The sequence below is a fragment of the Arachis hypogaea genome, chromosome 20, assembly GCF_003086295.3.
Source record: "Arachis hypogaea cultivar Tifrunner chromosome 20, arahy.Tifrunner.gnm2.J5K5, whole genome shotgun sequence".
Taxonomy (NCBI): Eukaryota; Viridiplantae; Streptophyta; class Magnoliopsida; order Fabales; family Fabaceae; genus Arachis; species Arachis hypogaea.
The window spans coordinates 70,032,251-70,054,631 of record NC_092055.1 but is presented as its reverse complement, the minus strand read 5'-3'; the positions used below and the strand labels follow the sequence as shown (position 1 = coordinate 70,054,631).

General features: G+C 39.8%; 1 protein-coding gene and 1 non-coding gene across 2 annotated transcripts; both read left to right on the top strand.

The window, feature by feature from the left end:
• Positions 1 to 7,892: 7,892 nt before the first annotated feature.
• LOC140183083 (uncharacterized) lies at positions 7,893 to 8,684 on the top strand. The gene has a single exon (XM_072231093.1). It carries the CDS (start codon positions 7,893 to 7,895, stop codon positions 8,682 to 8,684), a length of 792 nt encoding a protein of 263 aa, XP_072087194.1.
• Positions 8,685 to 18,258: 9,574 nt separating this feature from the next.
• On the top strand, positions 18,259 to 18,366 carry LOC112787879 (small nucleolar RNA R71). Its single transcript, XR_003195266.1, has one exon. It is a non-coding gene; the product is annotated as a small nucleolar RNA R71 (small nucleolar RNA).
• The last annotated feature ends 4,015 nt before the right edge of the window (positions 18,367 to 22,381 follow it).

The following is a 22,381-nucleotide window of genomic DNA, read 5'->3' as shown; positions in this document are numbered from 1 at the left end:
CAGTGACAGAAATTCTGGGCTGTTTCTAACCCAGTTCTCGGCCCAGAAAATACAGATTAGAGGCTATAAAGTAGAGGAATTGCATCCATTCATAACAATGCTTTCATATTCACAATTTTAGGATTTAGATGTAGTTTTTAGAGAGAGAGATTCTCTCCTCTCTCTTAGGATTAGGATTTCTCTTAGTTTTAGGAGTGACTCTCGATCCTAGGTTCAATGTTCTTTTTATTTATTTTCTCAATTTAATTTATGATCATCTATGCCAGATTTAATTTCTTTTGTTAATGCAATTCGAGGTATTTTCAGATTGAAGATTACTTTGCTTTATTTATATTGATGCTTTTAATTTAATTTAGATATTTTTCTCCCTTTTGGCTTTGGTCAAGTGATTGGTAGTACTTGAGTTATCAAACTCAGCAAGTGATTGAAATTGGCAGATTCTGCTTGAGCTAGGATTGCTCTAACACTAGTCTCTCCACAGGAGTTGACTAGGACTTGAGAATCAAGCTAATCAGTCCACTTAACCTTCCTTTGTTTAACAAAGGCTGACCAAGTGGGATTAAAACCCAATTCTCTTCACACCTGATAAGGATAATTAGAATATGAATTCCAATTCTTATACCTTGCCAAGAGATTTTATTATTATTATTTTATTTTACTTGTCATATAACATATTTCCTCCTTACTTCCAAAACCCCAATTTACAAACTCATAACCAATAATAAGAACATACCTCCCTGCAATTCCTTGAGAAGACGACCCGAGGTTTAAATACTCGGTTATCAATTTTAAAGGGGTTTGTTACTTGTGACAACTAAAATATTTGTACGAAGGGATTTCTGTTGGTTTAGAGACTATATCTACAACGCGACTATTTTTATAAAATTCTTCACTGGCAAAAATCCTAACGTCAAAATGGCACCGTTGCCAGGGAATTGCAAATCTGTGCCTTGTTATTGGTTACTGTAAATATTTTCTTTTTGCTTGTTTATTTGTTTTTATTTTTGCTTTTTCGAAAATTAAGAGGTTATTGGTTTTTATTTTAAAATTTTTATCTTATCTTATCTTATTTCAAAAAAATCAAATTTCAAAATTCAAATTTCAAAATTTTTAATTTTCAAATTTCAAAAAATTCCAATTTAAAAAATTAAAAAATTCAAAATTTAATTTTCAAATTCAAAATTTAAATAACCTTTTAATTTAAATTTGTTTTTATTTTTGTTTTTAATTTTTATTTGCTACTATGAACTCTCACCCCTTTGGCTATGAGTCTGGTTACAATTTTGTTGCAGGAAGAAGAAATTACAATGAGAACAGGCATCAAGGTTGGAACAATCAAAGATGGGAAGAGCCACAAGAATTTGATCAACCCTCATGGCAACAACCACCTCCAATGGACTATCAACAACCACCACCATATGCCTATAAACCCTCTCCTCAACACAGCTTTGAACCACCATACTCACAAGCCACCTACAACCATTCACCTCCATATGACCCTAACCCGTATCCACCATACCAACCACCTTATGAACCAAATGAACCCTCCTATCAACCCCAAACCTCCATGAAGAAAGCACTTGCCAATCTAAACTCTACTATACAAGCTCTCTTCGCCCAAATCGGACCACCAAATACCTTCAACATTCAACCCTCAAGCTCTAGTGCACTTCCTTGTCAACCACAAAATGATCTCTCCATCCCATCACCACCATCCATGGAAGAACACCCACATCCATCAATCCAAGAGCAACATGATCTCAATGATGCTATTGACATGGAACAAGAGAGAAGGGATCATCTTCGCGAATCCATACTTTATAAGGAGCTAGAGGAGGCCCTAAAGGTGAAGGTAGTAAAAACCCTTGAAGTCGAAGGAGTGGTTGAAGAATTAGTGAAGGAAGAATCAAGGAATCATCTCAAGGAAGCAGCAGATCGATTTCATGCAACTCTATATCAACTAAATCAAGCGATAAGTCAATTAGGTTCCCGACGCTCGGACACTCAAAGTGCTCCCATGGCTTCATGTGGGCAATCTAATGAAGAACGTAGCATGAAGGGGATATTAGAAACTCCAGTGGACAGTACGGAGCATGACTTTGTACTAGAATAAGTGGAGGAAGCTGTAATTATCGAAGAAGAAGAAGAAGTGGTTGCAGACTTAGGAGATGCTGAACCTCCATGGGAAAGTCAAGACATAGAACCTCCTTCCAAGACGATTGCATTTGATGTTAAGGAGGGTGTACAACCTCCAAGGCATATCATAGTTGAAGACTTGGAAGAGGTTGATCAAGAGATGGAGATTCAAGAAGAAGAAGCACAACCTCCCATGCCCTTGGAAAGCAATGAAGAGGAGATTGAATTGGAAGAAAGCTGCCAAGAGGAAGAGGTTGAAATTGAAGAAGCTTGCAAAGAGGTGGTAATTATCAGAGAAGAGCACAAGGGAGTAGAGCTTGCAATTTCATTAAAAATACCTCCCTCTAAGTTGCCATCATCCTTCGCAACATTCAAGTGGGTAAAATTCATATCCCTTAGCTTTCTAATTCCACTTGAATATGGGCTACTGGAGACGGATGGTCAACTTAGAGCTCTTTGTAACATTAAGAGTAAGAGGAAGATGGCCAGTGGTAAGAATTGTCCTGCAAGGTTCATCATGGTTGGAAGCTTTAAGTTTAAACGCAAAGGTTGGTGTAAAGCTCAACTGAATGGGTCTAGGAAGCTTTTTGGTAGCTGCAGTGAGAATTCAAATTACTTATCACCCAGTTGGAAAAATACAGATCCTGACAAAGATGGGTGTAAAAGCAAGATTTGGGATCCTGGAATCTGCTCTGACACTTGTTACCCCGGGAGCCTAAGAATCTGTTTGAAGCTTCTTAAGGGCTTTAAGTGCCTTGTTTGGGATCCCGGAGGATATTGGAATTAAACATTGGTGGAGATTCCTGGATGAGTTCAAGCATAAGCCACCATAACAGGAAGCTCATCAAATGTCCAACTTAAGGACTTTAACTAAAAGTGCTAGGTGGGAGACAACCCACCGTGGTATGATCGTTCTTTTTTCATTTTTATTTAGTTTTATTAGTTTTCGAGTTCTATTTTATTTTATTGAACCTGGAGTTTTGCATAACATTCATATTAGCATTGCATTCTGCATTAAAAAAAAAATTCACGCGACGCGACCGCCTCAGTGACGCGTCCGCGTCGCAAGAAGATGGGAGAAATAATAAACGAACAGAAAGTCACGCAGGAACGTGGCTGGAGGCGTGCCAATGGCACAAATCGTCCCACGCAATCGCGTCGCTGATGCGACCGCGTCATACGGGAATAATGGCCTCCCACGCGACCGTGTGCCCCACGCAGCCGCGTGACCAGGATTTCGACGTCAAAGTGGTGCACGACCGAAAGTTGTACGAAAGTGGTGCTGGATCGGTGCTGAACGCATAATCCTTTCCACGCGGCCGCGTGACCCACGCGACCGCGTCATATCCTTCTAAAGCCCACTCACGCGATCGCATGCCCTACGCGATCGCGTCACTTAAAATCTGGCATTAATATAATTTTGAACAGAGAGTTGTGCGAGTGTGAGGCTACCCTCGCGCCATTAGCCTAAAACGGATCACGCGACCGCGTGACCGACGCGACCACGTCATTCAGTTTAAGCGTAAGTCGCGCGACCGTGTGCCTCACGCGACCGCGTTGCTTGCGCCGCACAGCTTATCTAAATTAGCCAAAAATATCTTATCTTTTCTTCCCCAAATCCTAATTTCTTTCTTCTTCTCTCTTCTTTCTTCTTTCTTTCTCTCCTTCTTCCCCTCTACTCTTCTATCCCTTTAATTTAATGCATTTATTTGTTCTTTCTTTTTTCTTTTTCAATTCTTTTTCATGCATTTTTATGTTGGTGTTTGAGTTTTATTTGGATAAGTGCCTTAATTTATTTGAGCAGGTGGCTATTCTGAGAAGAGATTTGACAATTGACAGTTATTTATGGCTCTCATATACATTTGGATTACATTATTTTCATCCCTATTTTAACTTGCACACCCAGTATTTGTGAAAAAGCTTTTATGGCATTTTAAATCTTATTTTATTTTACTCTTTCACTTGCATGCCTCTTTTTCACAACACTTGTGCTCCACATGTATTTGGGATTATCATTCACAATTGTCATCATTACACATGCTCTTTAATTTAGCACATTTATTACTTGATGCTTGAGCTATGCTTCTCATGCCTATTATTTGCATGTTTTTATCCTCTTGCATCTTATTATTTTGAATTGCCCCTTTTTGATCTTTATTGTTGTCTTTCCTACATGTTGTAGCTACCATGTAGTTGGACTATCATCTTTCCTTTGGCATTCCTTATCACTTGGAACTTCCTCCCTTCCAGTCTTAGTTTTCTATATTTTACACTCTTCCTTTTTTCTTCTTCCTTAGGCATGGGTACCAAGAAAGAAAAAGAGAAGGCCACTGACAAGACACCAGCAAGGAAATGAACCAAGAGATCTCCAACTAAGGCACCTCCATCTACAAGCGTCAGTTGGAGCAACCCGTTCACCTGCACATCTCAGCATGCATCGAGGACGGTGCAATCTTTAAGTGTGGGGAGGTCGATACCGATCTCCATGGGTTAGTTACTCCTCTATCTCAACACCAATGATTTATTTTCCTTATTCATTGTTGTATTTGCATGTTTGATTGCATATTTGTTTAATTTTTTTGCATATTTTACCACTTGGTTGAAGTAAAACCTGTGAGATTTTTGAGCCTATTTGAATTGGTTACATTTTATCAACCAAAATTCTGTTTTAGTGTGTATTTTTCTCTCTGAAATTGTGATCTTTGTCTTGCTTAATTCTATATTTCCATTATTTGATGTATACATGCACTTATATGATTGAGGCCTTTGTTTCACTGAGCTTACATACCCATATGGCCTTACCTTTCATTATCCTTTGCAAACCAATTTGAGCCTATTTTACCCCTTTGTTCTTTACTTTAGCACATCATTAACTCTAAGCGGAAAACAATATTGTCCTTAATTTGAATCCTTGGTTAGCTTAGACTAGTGAGAGTGCTCATGAATTAAGTGTGGGAAAAAGTGGGTTTGGAAATATTTGGTTTAAGAATTGGGTGTTATATATCTTTATGAAAATGTGAAAGAAATGTTTAGGACATGTTCATGCATTCAATAATTTAATCATATGCATTGAGAAAAACAATATATATATAAGAAGAAGAAAAAAGAGAAAAAGAAAAGAAAAAGAGCAATTAAGCAAAAAGGGGACAAAATGCCCCAAAGTAAGTGAAAGCAATGCATATGTACTGTACTTGAAATTAGAATGCATGAATATGTGGAAAACATGGTTAATGGATAGTTAGATATTATATTATGATTACATGGATTGTCTAAAGTTAGGTGGCAAGTTTAAGTTAATTAAGGATTCAGATTTTAGTCCACTTGGCCAAATACAATCCTACCTTGACCTAACCCCATTACAACCCTTAAAAGACCTCTTGATTTGTGTATTTGTGCATTAAATTTATATTGATTGTTAGATGAAGAGCAAGCCTTAGAAAGCAAGGTTAGTAGAGAATTGAGAGAATCGAACCTTAAACACTTGAGTGATTAGAGTGTATACACTACCAGTGAGGGTTCGATGCTCGATTCTTTGTTCCCGGCTTTCATGAGCTATTTTCTTCTACAAGTCTATTTGTACTTCATTTTTATAATTTGAATTAGTGAAATCTAGTTCATCTTTGTTCTTAAAAGATTTGTTTATTTTTAACCAAGTAGGTAGAAACATTCTGCATATAGTTGCATTCATATAGATAGGTTGCATTTCATATTAATCTACCATTCCTCTTCATCTTTATAGCTTCTCTTAAGCTTAGCATGAGGACATGCTAATGTTTAAGTGTGGGGAGGTTGATAAACCACTATTTTATGGTTTATCTTGTGCTCAATTGAGTGGATTTTATCAACTCTTTACCCACTTATTCATACTATTTGCATGGTTTTACATTTGCCTTCCTAATTATGTGCTTTGATTGAAAATATGCTTCTTTGGCCTTAAATTCCCTATGATTAATCCTCTCTTATTACCATTAGATGCCTTGATATGTGTGTTAAGTGATTTCAGAGATTACAGGGCAGGAATGACTCAGAGGATGGAAAGGAAGCATGCAAAAGTGGAAGGAATACAAGAAGTTGAAGGAACTGCAAAGCTGTCCAGCCTGACCTCTTTGCACTCAAATGGCTATAACTTTAGCTACAGAGGTCCAAACAATGCGGTTTTAGTTGCGTTGGAAAGCTAATATTCGGGGCTTCGATTTGATATATAATATGCCATAGTTTCCCTGACGCTAGGCAATGCGACCGCGTGCTCCATGCGGACGCGTCGCAGTGGCGGAAATTCAGCATGTTTGAATTCGCAACCAGCGAATTCTGGGCTGTTTCTGACCCAGTTCTCGGCCCAGAAAATACAGATTAGAGGCTATAAAGTAGAGGGATTGCATCCATTCATAACAATGCTTTCATATTCACAATTTTAGGATTTAGATGTAATTTTTAGAGAGAGAGATTCTCTCCTCTCTCTTAGGATTAGGATTAGGATTTCTCTTAGTTTTAGGAGTGACTCTCGATTCCAGGTTCAATGTTCTTTTTATTTATTTTCTCAATTTAATTTATAAACATCTATGCTAGATTTAATTTCTTTTGTTAATGCAATTCGAGGTATTTTCAGATTTAAGATTACTTTGCTTTATTTATATTGATGCTTTTAATTTAATTTAGATATTTTTCTCCCTTTTGGCTTTGGTCAAGTGATTGGTAGTACTTGAGTTATCAAACTCAGCAAGTGATTGAAATTGGCAGATTCTGCTTGAGCTAGGATTGCTCTAACACTAGTCTCTCCACAGGAGTTGACTAGGACTTGAGAATCAAGCTAATCAGTCCACTTAACCTTCATTTGTTTAATAAAGGCTGACCAAGTGGGATTAAAACCCAATTCTCTTCACACCTGATAAGGATAACTAGGATAAGAATTCCAATTCTTATACCTTGCCAAGAGATTTTATTATTATTATTTTATTTTACTTGTCATATAACATATTCCCTCCTTACTTCCAAAACCCCAATTTACAAACTCATAACCAATAATAAGAGCATACCTCCCTGCAATTCCTTGAGAAGACGACCCGAGGTTTAAATACTCGGTTATCAATTTTAAAGGGGTTTGTTACTTGTGACAACCAAAACGTTTGTACAAAGGAATTTCTGTTGGTTTATAGACTATATGTACAACGCGACTGTTTTTATAAAATTGTTCACTGGCAAAAATCCTAACGTCACAGGCCGTTTCCTTGGGTCGGGAAGTTCACCAATTACACTCCCCTCACTGAAGGAATGAACAGAGGGAAATCGGAGCCTTTACTGCGACTACCACAAAGGCTATGGGCACAAAACACAGGATTACTTCGACTTGAAGGACGCGTTGGAACAAGCGATCAGGGATGGGAAGCTAGCTGAATTCTCCCACCTCATTAGAGAGCCGAGACGACAGAACCGCGACCATGACGGCAAGGACAAGACTCGGGCAACCAAGCGACGCTAAGAACCAGAGGAAGATGACCGGGGCCTCACCATAGTGAATGTGGTAACAGCTAGGAACGCGGCACCTAGGTCGAGGTCGGCACAAAGGAAAGACGCCAAAGTCCTGGCGGTCTCCTCGTCCTCTGCGTGAGGCACGAGGAAGCTCCCACACATTTCGTTCGGCCCGGAAGATCAGTGGTTTGACGAAGTCGGAGAAAGCCCCCCATGGTCATAACGGCTAGAGTAGGAACCGGTCTCGTCAAAAACAAATCCTTGTAGATACGGGGGCAGACTTGAACATCATGTTCCGTAATGTGTTCGATGCCTTAGGCCTAAGGGACACCGACCTACAGACTCACCAGCACGGCGTTGTGGGGCTCGGCGACCATTTCATTAAGCCAGATGGCATAATCACCCTACCAACCTCATTCGGACAAGGCCAGGGGAGAAGAACGATAATGGCCGAGTTCGTGATCCTACGAGACTCCACCGCTTACAACATCATCCTGGGGAGAAAGACAATCAACGACCTAGGAGGAGTCATCAGCACAAGGATGTTGGTAATGAAGTTCATAACTGAAGAAGGGTCAGTAGGGTCTGTGAGGGGAGACTTGGAAACAGCAGTCGCTTGCGACAACGCCAGTCTCTCGTTAAGAAAGAAGTCTAAAGAGGCATCAGGAGTATTCCTCGCCGACCTGGATGCCAGAGTTGACGACAAACCCAGACCCGAACCCGAAGGGGACCTGGAAAAGTTTAGGGTCGGGAACTCGGAGGAAAAGTTCACGTTCGTGAATATGAACCTCCCCCATGAGTTGAAAGAACCTTTGATGGAAATGATCAGAGCCAATGGCGATTTGTTTGCCTGGACACCTGCCGATATGCCGGGGATAGACTCCGGACTCATGTCACACTCCCTAGCCATTAGGCCGGAAGCCAAACCAGTGGCCCAAAGAAGAAGAAAAATGTCTCAGGAAAGGGCAAAAGAAGTGGCCAGACAAACGGCCAGCCTCCTTGAAGCAGGGTTTATCTGGGAACTAGACTATTCTACCTGGTCGTCAAATGTGGTCCTGGTAAAAAAGCACAATGGGAGATGAAAGATGTGCGTAGACTACTCTGATCTCAACAAGGCGTGTCCCAAGGACTACTATCCCCTCCCCAACATTGATGCACTCTTTGACGCGGCAGCGGGGTACCGGTATCTGAGCTTCATGGACGCCTACTCCGACTACAACCAGATACCGATGCTCCGACCAGACGAGGATAAAACGGCATTCATAACGCCAGGAGGGACCTACTGCTACAAAGTGATGCCCTTTGGCCTGAAAAACGCGGGGGCAACGTACCAGAGGCTAATGAACAAAATATTCAGCGATCTTATCGGCAAAACGGTAGAAGTCTACGTTGACGATATCCTTGCGAAGACTGCCCGACCCGATGACCTCCTAAGCGACTTGGAGAATGTGTTCACGTCCCTCCGACAACACGGCATGAGGCTCAACTCGCTTAAGTGCGCCTTTGCTATGGAGGCTGAAAAGTTTCTGGGGTTCATGATAACCCAAAGGGGAGTGGAAGCTAACCCCGAAAAGTGCCAGGCGATACTCCAGATGAGGATCCCGGGTTGCATCAAAGACGTTCAGCGGCTGACGGGAAGGCTCACCGCGTTGTCCCGATTCCTTGGTGCATCGGCAGCAAAGGCTCTACCCTTCTTCAACCTGATGAAGAAGGGAATAGCGTTTGAATGGACACCTGCGTGCGAGGAGGCATTCAACCACTTCAAAGAGATCCTAGCAGCACCCCCTGTGCTCGAGAAGCCCAGAGCCGAAGAACCACTGATAAACCACTATTTTATGGTTTATATTGTGTTTAATTGTATGGTTTTATCATGATCCTGGCCCACTTATTCATTAAAATAGCATGCATTTATATTTCCTTTCTGAAATTATTACATGAGTGAAAACTGCTTCCTAGAGACTTTTAATTATACATTTTACTTCTCCTTTATTCCATTTGATACCGTGATCTGTGTGTTAAGCGTTTCAGGCTTTATAGGGCAAGAATGAGTTGGAGATTTGAAGGGAAGCTAGCAAAAATGGAAGGAACACAAGAAATTGAGGAGATGACCAGCGAGAAGCGACGCGGCCGCATGGATGACGCGACCGCGCGGAGGAGAGCAATTTGAAGCGACGCGGCCACATGGATGACGCGACCGCGTGGCATGGAATAGCACGAGTGACGCGGCCGTATGGACAACGCGTCCGCGTGGCAAAGCAGAAATGCGAATGACGCGTTCGCATGAGCGACGCGATCGCGTGACGTGCGCGATCTGCATAATTTGCAGATTCGCTGGGGGCGATTTTGGACCCTATTTTAACCCAGTTCTCGGCCCAGAACAGCAGACTAGAGCCAGAGAACATGCAGAAACCAAAAAAAAAAAACACTCATTCGACACAGTTTTAGTTTTAGATCTAGTTTTGCTCCTCCCCTAGGTTTTCTCTCTACACATTCATAGTTCTTAGGATTTTAGTTTCTCTAGCTTTTTGCATTGGGATATTGAGAAGAGTTATTACCTCATCAAGACTTCGTCATTCTAGTTCGTTTTCTTTACTTGGCTTACTCTTCCATGTTCCTTGCTTTGTTTAATTTTACCATTGGAATATTTTTAGGATTTTTTAATACAAGGATCACTTTTATTTTTAATTGATTATTTTCAATTTTTATTTACAATGTCTTTCTTCAATTCCTTTTCATATGCTATGAATTTTACCTTCACAATGAGTGAGTAGTTCCCTAACTTGATGGGGAGTTGATTGAAAGGAACCCTTGAGTTGTAAGGTTCAAGAGAAAGATTGTAATTGGGTTATTGTTGGATTGCTCTCTAATTCCTGACACCAATCCTCCCCAGAGTGGATTGGGACTTGTGAATAGAATAGTATTCCAACTGGTTTCCCCTTCCTTCACTTAGTAAAGAATAACTAAATAAATTAACTCTCAATTGTCAATTAATCTTAAGAATGTTCCATCAAGAATAGGGCTTCCATGTAATCAACTCCCAGTCAAGGCTTTTATTTACATTATTCAATTTCATCAATTTAATTTCCTGTTTACTCAACTCAAACCTTTTCAAAAACATCTGATTAATAAAATAGCGCTCTTTCCTGCAACTCGTTGGGAGACGACCTGGGATTCATACTCCCAGTATTTTAAATTTCAATTTTCTATGACACCTTTCTAAATTGAGCGGTGGATTTCTGGCGAGTTAAGAACTATACTTGCAACGCATATATTCTAATAATCTTTAATTCACCAATTTCTGCCCGCATCAATTTTTGGCGCCGTTGCCGGGGAGTTGCAATAGAGTGCTAAAGTTATTAATTAGAATTTATTTATTTGCATTTTATTTTATTTTGCTACTATGAGCTGCCTGTTTCTTTCGTCAAATGACGCGTTCACTTCCTGATCCGCGCTTGCTAATATTCGATCCTGAAATTGAAAGGACTATTTCACGAATAAGGCGAGCTCGGCGTCGGTTAGTCCGCTCTGAGGGCGGATCTGAAAGTTAACTTAAGGAAGAAACCAGCTCCCGTTCTACTGATTCGGTTGATTCACATGCAAAAGACATGGCAGAACCTAGGAGAGTTACCATCCAGGAGGAAGGAGCCCCTAATTTACAATGCAACCGTTTCAAGCGCATCACCCAGCGGTGGCTACAGATTTCGAAATAAAGACCGCACTGCTCAATTTGATGCCCAAGTTTCATGGCTTACTTGCTCAAGAGCCTATCAAGCACCTGCGAGATTATCAGGTAGCCTGTTCTACTGTCAGGCGAGATGGTACAGATGAAACTTCAATTCTGCTTAAAGCTTTCCCATTTTCTCTTGAGGGAAAAGCAAGAGAGTGGTACTACACTCAACCCCTAGCAAATGTATCCAACTGGAATACGCTCAGAAAAGAGTTTTTGGAGAAATTCTTTCCATCTGAAGTTACTGATAAACTAAGGAAAGATATTTCCACTATTGTTCAAGATGACAACGAGACTCTCTTTGAATATTGGGAGCGCTTCAATAATCTTCTGGAAGCATGCTGGTGCACGAAATTGTGATCCCTGGTAATGGCTCCAAAAACTTGGTGCTCTACTCTCAATTCATAATTTGTCACAACTTCGATACAACTAACCAGCAAGTGCACTGGGTCGTTCAAGTAATAAACCTTACGTGAGTAAGGGTCGATCCCACGGAGATTGTTGGTATGAAGCAAGCTATGGTCACCTTGTAAATCTCAGTCAGGCGGATATAAAATAGTTATGGAGTTTTCGAAAATAAATAATAAAAGAAGGATAGAAATACTTATGTAAATCATTGGTGAGAATTTCAGATAAGCGCATAGAGATGCTTTCGTTCCTCTGAACCTCTGCTTTCCTGCTGTCTTCATCCAATCAGTCTTACTCCTTTCCATGACTGGCTTTATGTAAAGACATCACCTCTGTCACTGACTACTTTTAATCCTCTCTGGAAAATGGCCCAAATGCTCTGTTACAGCACGGCTAATCGTCTGGAGGCATCACCGTGATCAATGGCTGCGTCCTATTCCTCTTTGTGAAAATGGTCCAATGCGCTGTCACTGCATAGCTAATCATCTGGAGGTTCTCGATCATACCGGAACAGGATTTACTATCCTTTTGCGTCTATCACTACGTCCAACACTCGCGAGTTTGAAGTTCGTCACAGTCATTCAATCCCAGAGTCCTACTTGGAATACCACAGACAAGGTTTAGACTTTCCGAACTCTCATGAATGCCGCCATCAATCTAGCTTATACCACGAAGATTCTGATTAAGAGATCTAAGAGATACTCATTCAATCTAAGGTAGAACGGAAGTGGTTGTCAGGCACGCGTTCATAGGGAATGATGATGATTGTCGCGTTCATCACATTCAGGTTGAAGTGCAAATGAATATCTTAGAAGCGAAATAAGATGAATTGAATAAAAAAACAGTAGTACTTTGCATTAATCTTTGAGGAACAGCAGAGCTCCACACCTTAATCTATGGAGTGTAGAAACTCTACCGTTAAAAATACATAAGTGAAAGGTTCAAGCATGGCCGAATGGCCAGCCCCCAAAACGTGATCACAGGATCAAAAATACAATCCAGGATGTCTAATACAATAGTAAAAAGTCCTATTTATAATAAACTAGCTACTAGGGTTTACAGAAGTAAGTAATTGATGCATAAATCCACTTCTGGGGCCACTTGGTGTGTGCTTGGGCTGAGCTTGAATGTTACACGTGCAGAGGTCATTCTTGGAGTTGAACGCTAGGTTTGGATCCTTTTCTGGCGTTCAACTCTGGCTTGTGACGTATTTCTGGCGTTTAACTCCAGACTGCAGCATAGAATTGGCGTTCAACGCCCTTTTTCATCATCTAAACTTGGACAAAGTATAGATTATTATATATTGCTGGAAAGCCCTGGATGTCTACTTTCCAATGCAATTGGAAGCGCGCCATTTTGAGTTCTGTAGCGCCAAAAAATCCACTTTGAGTGCAGGGAGGTCAGAATCCAACAGCATCAGCAGTCCTTCTTCAACCTTTGAATCTGATTTTTGCTCAAGTCCCTAAATTTCAGCCAGAAAATACCTGAAATCACAGAAAAACACACAAACTCATAGTAAAGTCTAGAAATGTGAATTTAACATAAAAACTAATAAAAACATCCCTAAAGTAACTAGATTATACTAAAAACATACTAAAAACAATGCCAAAAAGCGTATAAATTATCTGCTCATCACAACACCAAACTTAACTTGTTGCTTGTCCCCAAGCAACTGAAAATCAAATAGGATAAAAAGAAGAGAATATACTGTAAATTCCAAACTATCAATGAAACATAGCTCCAATCAGATGAGCGAGACTTGTAGCTTTTTGCCTCTTGAATAGTTTTGGCATCTCACTTTATCCATTGAGGTTCAGAATGATTGGCATCTATAGAAACTCAGAGTTCAGATAGTGTTATTGATTCTCCTAGTTCAGTATGATGATTCTTGAACACAGCTACTTTATGAGTCTTGGCCGTGGCCCTAAGCACTTTGTTTTTCAGTATTACCACTGGATACATAAATGCCACAGACACATAATTGGGTGAACCTTTTTAGATTGTGACTCAGCTTTGCTAAAGTCCCCAATTAGAGGTGTCCAGGGTTCTTAAGCACACTCTTTTTTTGCTTTAGACCTTGACTTTAACCGCTCAGTCTCAAGTTTTCACTTGGCACCTTCACGCCACAAGCACATGGTTAGGGACAGCTTGGTTTAGCCGCTTAGGCCAGGATTTTATTACTTTAGGCCCTCCTATCCACTGATGCTCAAAGCCTTGGGATCCTTTTTATTTACCCTTGCCTTTTGGTTTTAAGGGTTATTGGCTTTTTGCTCTTGCCTCTTGGTTTTAAGAGCTTTTGGCTTTTTCTGCTTGCTCTTTCTTTCTATTATTTTTTTTGCAAGCTTTGTTCTTTGCTGCTTTTTCTTGCTTCAAGAATCATTTTTATGATTTTTCAGATTATCAAATAACATGTCTCCTTGTCATCATTCTTTCAAGAGCCAACATATTTAACATTCTTAAACAACAACTTCAAAAGACATATGCACTGTTCAAGCATTCATTCAAAAAATAAGAAGCATTGTCACCACATCAATATAATTAAACTAAGTTCAAGGATAAATTCGAAACTCATGTACTTCTTGTTCTTTTAAATTAAAACATTTTTCATTTAAGAGAGGTGATGGATTCATAGGACATTCATAACTTTAAGACAAAGTTACTAACTACTAATGATCATGTAATGAAGACACAAACATAGATAAGCACTTTAACATAGAGAAAACGAAAACAGAGAATGTAAGAACAAGGAATGAGTCCACCTTAGTGATGGTGGCGTTTTCTTCTTGAGGAACCAATGATGTCCTTGAGCTCTTCTATATCTCTTCCTTGTCTTTGTTGCTCCTCCCTCATTGCTTTTTGATCTTCTCTTATTTCATGAAGGATGATGGAGTGCTCTTGATGTTCCACCCTTAATTGTCCCATGTTGGAACTTAATTCTCCTAGGGAGATGTTGATTTGCTCCCAATAGTTTTGTGGAGGAAGATGCATTTGAGGCATTTCCGGGATCTCATGGTGATGAGCTTCCTGTGCCTCTTGAGCTCCATGAATGGGCTCTCTTGCTTGCTCCATCCTTTTCTTAGTGATGGGCTTCTCTTCCTCAATGGGAATGTCTCCTTCTATGAAAGCTCCAGCTGAATAACATAGATGGCAGACAAGATGAGGAAAAGCTAGCCTTGCCCCAGGAGAGGGCTTTTCGGCTATTTTGTAGAGTTCAAGGGAGATGACTTCATGAACTTCTACTTCCTCTCCAATCATGATGCTATGGATCATGATGGCCCGATCCACAGTAACTTCAGATCGGTTGCTAGTGGGGATGATGGAGCGTTGGATGAACTCCAACCATCCTCTAGCCACAGGCTTGAGGTCCAGTCTTCTTAATTGAACCGGCTTGCCTTTGGAGTCAATCTTCCATTGAGCTCCTTCCACGCATATGTCCATGAGGACTTGGTCCAACCTTCGATTAAAGTTGACCCTTCTAGTGTAGGGGCGCTCATCTCCTTGCATCATAGGCAAGTTAAACGCCAACCTCACATTCTCCGGACTAAAATCTAAGTATTTCTCCCGAACCATTGTAACATAATTCTTTGGATTCGGGTTCTTACTTTGATCATGGTTCCTAGTGATCCATGCATTGGCATAGAACTCTTGAACCATTAGGATGCCGACTTGTTGGATGGGGTTTGTTAGAACTTCCCAACCTCTTCTTTGGATTTCATGTCGGATCTCCGGATACTCATTTCTCTTGAGCTTGAAAGGGACCTCGGGGATCACCTTCTTCTTGGCCACATCATCATAGAAGTGGTCTTGATGAGCTTTGGAGATGAATCTTTCCATCTCCCATGACTCGGAGGTGGAAGCTTTTGTCTTCCCTTTCCCTTTTCTAGAGGATTCTCCGGTCTTGAGTGCCATCAATGGTAATGGAAAAACAAAAAGCTTATGCTTTTACCACACCAAACTTAGAATTTTGCTCGCCCTCGAGCAAGAGAAGAAAGAATAATAGAAGAAGAAGAAGAAAATATGGAGAAGAGGGGGAGAGGTGTATTCGGCCAAGAAGAGAAGAGAGGGTTGTGTTGTGTGAGAATGAGGAAGAATGGAGGGCTATATATAGGGAAGGGAGGGGGGTTAAGTTTCGGCCATATAGGGTGGGAAATTGATTTTGAATTTTGAAGGTAGGTGGAGTTTATGAGGTAGGTTTATGGGGAAGAGTGGATGGATGTGAGTGGTGAAGTGGTGATAGGGAAGAGAGATTGAGGTGATTGGTGAAGAGTTTTGGGGAAGAGTGTTTATGGGATTGTGTGAAAGAGGGGTGAGAAGAAGTGAGTGGAGGTAGGTGGGGATCCTGTGGGGTCCACAGATCCTGAGGTGTTCAAGGATTTACAACCTTGCACCAAATTAGGCATGCAAAATGCCCTTGCACACAACTCTGGGTGTTCAGCGCCAGATTGGTGCTTGTTCTGGGCGTTGAACGCCCATTTGTTGCCCATTTCTGGCGTTGAACGCCAGAACCATGCTTGTTCTGGGCGTTCAGCGCCAGCTCTTCTCCAGGGTGCATTTCTGGCGTTCAGCGCCAGAACCATGCTCTGTTCTGGCATTGAACGCCCAAAGCATGCTTCTTACTGGCGTTTAAACGCCAGTAAGGTCTTCCTCCAGGGTGTGATTTTTTTTCTGCTGTTTTTGATTCTGCTTTTAATTTTTCTATTTTTTTCGTGACTCCACATGATCATGAACCTAATAAAACATGAAAAACAATGAAAATTAGATAAATAAACATTGGGTTGCCTCCCAACAAGCGCTTCTTTAATGCCAATAGCTTGACAGTGGGCTCTCATGGAGCCTCACAGATGTGCAGAGCTTTGTTGAGACCTTCCAACACCAAACTTAGAGTTTGGATATGGGGGTTTGACACCAAACTTAGAGTTTGGTTGTGGCCTCCCAACACCAAACTTAGAGTTTGACTGTGGGGGATTTGGTTGACTCTGCTTTGAGAGAAGCTTTTTATGCTTCCTCTCCATGGATGCAGAGAGAGATCATTGAGTTGCAAACACAAGGTTGTCCTCATTTATTTGAAGGATCAATTCTCCTCTGTCCACATCAATCATAGCTCTTGCTGTGGCTAGGAAAGGTCTTCCTAGGATGATGGATTCATCCTCATCCTTTCCAGTATCTAGGACTATGAAATCAGTAGGGATGTAAAGGCCTTCAACCTTTACTAACACGTCCTCTACTTGTCCATAGGCCTGTTTTCTTGAATTGTCTGCTATCTCTAATGAGATTTTAGCAGCTTGCACCCCAAAGATTCCCAGTTTCTCTATTACAGAGAGGGGCATGAGGTTTATCCCTGAACCAAGGTCACACAGAGCTTTAAAGATCATGGTGCCTATGGTACAAGGTATTAAGAACTTTCCAGGATCCTGTTTTTTCTGAGGCAATGTCAGTTGATCCAGATCACTTAGTTCATTGGTGAATAAGGGAGGTTCATCTTCCCAAGTCTCAACACCAAATAATTTGGCATTCAGCTTCATGATTGTACCAAGGTACTTGGTAGCTTGCTCTTCAGTAACATCCTCATTCTCTTCAGAAGAGGAATACTCATCAGAGCTCATGAATGGCATAAGGAGGTTTAATGGAATCTCTATGGTCTCTAAATGAGCCTCAGAGTCTTTTGGTTCCTCAGAGGGAAGCTCCTTATTGATCACTGGGCGTCCCAGGAGGTCTTCCTCCTTGGGATTCACGTCCTCCTCTTTTCTTACAGGTTCGGCCATGGTAATTAATTCAATGGCCTTGCACTCTCCTTTTGGATTTTCTTCTGTATTGCTTAGGAGAGTACTAGGAGGGATTTCAGTGATCCTTTTACTCAGCTGGCCCACTTGTGCTTCCAAATTTCTAATGGAGGACCTTGTTTCATTCATGAAACTCACAGTGGCCTTAGATAGATCAGAGACTAAGTTTGCTAAATTAGAGGTATTTTGTTCAGAGTTCCCTGTCTGTTGCTGAGTGGATGATGGAAAAGGCTTGCTATTGCTAAACCTGTTTCTTCCACTATTATTAAAGCCTTGTTGAGGCTTTTGATCCTTCCATGAGAGATTTGGGTGATTTCTCCATGATGGATTATAGGTGTTTCCATATGGTTCACCCATGTAATTTACCTCTGCTATTGCAGGGTTCTTAGGATCATAAGCTTCTTCTTCAAAAGATGCCTCTTGAGTACTGTTGGATGCAGCTTGTATTCCATTCAGACTCTGAGAAATCATATTGACTTACTGAGTCAATATTTTATTCTGAGCCAATATGGCATTCAGAGTATCAATTTCAAGAACTCCCTTCTTCATAGGCGTCCCATTACTCACAGGATTCCTCTCAGAAGTGTACATGAATTGGTTATTAGCAACCATGTCAATGAGTTCCTGAGCTTCTGCAGGCGTTTTCTTTAGGTGAATGGATCCGCCTGTAGAAGTGTCCAATGACATCTTTGATAGCTCAAATAAACCATCATAGAATATATCCAGGATAGTCCATTCTGAAAGCATGTCAGAGGGACACTTTTTGGTCAGTTGCTTGTATCTCTCCCAAGCTTCATAGAGGGATTCACCTTCTTTCTGTCTGAAGGTTTGAACATCCACTCTAAGCTTGCTCAGCTTTTGAGGAGGAAAGAACTTGGCTAAGAAAGCCGTGACCAACTTATCCCAAGAGTTCAGGCTATCTTTGGGTTGAGAGTCCAACCACACTCTAGCTCTGTCTCTTACAGCAAAAGGGAAAAGCATGAGCCTGTAGACTTCAGGATCTACTCTATTATTCTTAACAGTATCACATATCTGCAAGAATTCAGTTAAGAACTGAAAGGGATCTTCAGATGGAAGTCCATGAAACTTGCAGTTTTGTTGCATTAGAGAAACTAGCTGAGGTTTCAGCTCAAAATTATTTTCTCCAATGGTAGGGATGGAGATGCTTCTTCCATGTAAATTGGAGTTAGGTGCAGTGAAGTCACCAAGCATCCTCCTTGCATTATTATTATTTTCGGCTGCCATCTCCTCTTCTTGTTCGAAAATTTCTGAAAGGTGCTTGCTGGATTGTTGTAATTTAGCTTCTCTTAGTTTTTTTTCTTCAGAGTCCTTTCAGGTTCTGGATCTGCTTCAACAAGAATGTTCTTGTCCTTGCTCCTGCTCATATGACAAAGAAGAGGGCACATAAAGAAGAAGAATAATAATAATAGTAGGGATCCTTTATACCACAGTATAGAGATTCCTTTATGTGAGTAGAAGAAAAGAAGAAGAGAAAATCTGAACTCAGAGAGAGAGGGTTCGGATTTTTGGTGAGATGAAGTGTTAGTAGATGAATAAATAAATAGAGGGAGATGGGAGAGAAAGAGAATTTTCGAAAATTATTTTTGAAAAAGAGTTAGTGATTTTTGAAAACAGTTTTTTGAAAAAGGTTAGTAATTTTCGAAAATTACGATCACAAATTAAAATAATTAGTTAATTAAAAAGAAATTTTGAAAAAGAGGGAAGATATTTTCGAAAATTAGAGAGAGAGAGAGTTAGTTAGGTAGTTTTCAAAAAGATAGGAAACAAACAAAAAGTTAGTTAGTTAGTTGAAACAAATTTGAAAATCAATTTTGAAAAGATAAGAAGATAGGAAGTTAGAAAAGATATTTTAAAATCAAATTTTTGAAAAAGATAAGATAAGAAGATATTTTTGAAAAGATATGATTGAAATTAGTTTTGAAAAAGATTTGATTTTTAAAATCACAATTAATGACTTGATTCACAAGAAATCACAAGATATGATTCTAGAACTTAAAGTTTGAATCTTTCTTAACAAGCAAGTAACAAACTTGAAATTTTTGAATCAAAACATTAATTGGTGGTGTTATTTTCGAAAATTATGTGATAAAGTTAAGAAAAAGATTTTTGAAAAATATTTTTATAATTTTCGAAAATAACTAAGAAAAATGAAAAAGATTTGATTTTTGAAAAAGATTTTGAAAAAGATAAGATTTTTAAATTGAAAATTTGATTTGACTCATAAAAACGACTGGATTTTAAAAATTTTTGAAAAGTCAAATCTAATTTTCGAAATTTTAAGAGAGAAAAAGGGAAAGATATTTTTTTTGATTTTTTTGAATTTTCATGATGAGAGAGAAAAACATTAAAATGATGCAATGCATGAAATTTTTAGATCAAAACAATGAATGCATGCAAGAATGCTATGAATGTCAAGATGAATACCAAGAACACTTTGAATGTCAAGATGAACACCAAGAACATATTTTTGAAAATTTTTATATGCAAAGAAAACATGCAAGACACCAAACTTAGAAATCTTTCATGTTTAGACTCTATGGATGCAAGAATGCATATGAAAAACAAGAAAAGACACAAAACAAGAAGACATCAAGATCAAACAAGAAGACTTACCAAGAACAACTTGAAGATCATGAAGAACACTATGAATGCATGAATTTTTCGAAAAATGCAAGATGAATATGCAATTGACACCAAACTTACAATTTGACTCAAGACTCAAACAAGAAACACAAAAATATTTTTGATTTTTTTTATGATTTTCTAATTTTTTTTTGGTTTTTTCAAAAATTATTTAGAAAAAGAAAAATAAGGATTCCAAAATTTTTAATATGAATTCCAGGAATCTTATGCTCTTTAGTCTAAAGCTCCAATCTGAGGGTTAGGCATGACTTGATAGCCAGCCAAGCTTTAGTATGTAACTCAGACATGACACGCCTGACATTCCCTACCCAAAAGAATTAGGCATGGCTTTACAGCCAGCCAGGCTTCAACATGCTTCAAGAAACACTAGAATTCATTCTTAAAAATTCTGAAGAAAAATATTTTTTTGAAAACATTTTTATTTTTTTCGAAAACAGATGAGAATTTTTTTGAAAGATTTTTGAAAATTTTTTGAAAAGAAAACAAAAAGAAAGTTACCCAATCTGAGCAACACGATGAACCGTCAGTTGTCCAAACTCGAACAATCCCCGGCAACGGCGCCAAAAACTTGGTGCACGAAATTGTGATCCCTGGTAATGGCTCCAAAAACTTGGTGCTCTACTCTCAATTCATAATTTGTCACAACTTCGATACAACTAACCAGCAAGTGCACTGGGTCGTTCAAGTAATAAACCTTACGTGAGTAAGGGTCGATGCCACGGAGATTGTTGGTATGAAGCAAGCTATGGTCACCTTGTAAATCTCAGTCAGGTGGATATAAAATAGTTATGGTGTTTTCAAAAATAAATAATAAAAGAAGGATAGAAATACTTATGTAAATCATTGGTGAGAATTTCAGATAAGCGCATAGAGATGCTTTCGTTCCTCTGAACCTCTGCTTTCTTGCTGTCTTCATCCAATCAGTCTTACTCCTTTCCATGGCTGGCTTTATGTAAAGACATCACCTCTGTCACTGGCTACTTTTAATCCTCTCTGGAAAATGGCCCAAATGCTCTGTCACAGCACGGCTAATCGTCTGGAGGCATCACCGTGATCAATGGCTGCGTCCTATTCCTCTCTGTGAAAATGGTCCAATGCGCTGTCACTGCATAGCTAATCATCTGGAGGTTCTCGATCATACCGGAATAGGATTTACTATCCTTTTGCGTCTATCACTACGCCCAGCACTCACGAGTTTGAAGTTCGTCACAGTCATTCAATCCCAGAGTCCTACTCGGAATACCACAGACAAGGTTTAGACTTTCCGAACTCTCATGAATGCCGCCATCAATCTAGCTTATACCACGAAGATTCTGATTAAGAGATCTAAGAGATACTCATTCAATCTAAGGTAGAACGGAAGTGGTTGTCAGGCACGCGTTCATAGGGAATGATGATGATTGTCACGTTCATCACATTCAGGTTGAAGTGCGAATGAATATCTTAGAAGTGAAATAAGATGAATTGAATAGAAAAACAGTAGTACTTTGCATTAATCTTTGAGGAACAGCAGAGCTCCACACCTTAATCTATGGAGTGTAGAAACTCTACCGTTAAAAATACATAAGTGAAAGGTTCAGGCATGGCCGAATGGCCAGCCCCCAAAACGTGATCACAGGATCAAAAATACAATCCAGGATGTCTAATACAATAGTAAAAAGTCCTATTTATAATAAACTAGCAACTAGGGTTTACAGAAGTAAGTAATTGATGCATAAATCCACTTCCGGGGCCCACTTGGTGTGTGCTTGGGCTGAGCTTGAATGTTACACGTGCAGAGGTCATTCTTGGAGTTGAACGCCAGGTTTAGATCCTTTTCTGGCGTTCAACTCTGGCTTGTGACGTGTTTTTGGCGTTTAACTCCAGACTGCAGCATAGAACTGGCGTTCAATGCCCTTTTGCGTCCTCTAAACTTGGCCAAAGTATGGACTATTATATATTGCTGGAAAGCCCTGGATGTCTACTTTCCAACGCAATTGAAAGCACACCATTTTGGGTTCTGTAGCTCCAGAAAATCCACTTTGAGTGCAGGGAGGTCAGAATCCAACAGCATCAGCAGTCCTTCTTCAACCTCTGAATCTGAGTTTTGCTCAAGTCCCTCAATTTCAGCCAGAAAATACTTGAAATCACAGAAAAACACACAAACTCATAGTAATGTCCAGAAATGTGAATTTAACATAAAAACTAATAAAAACATCCC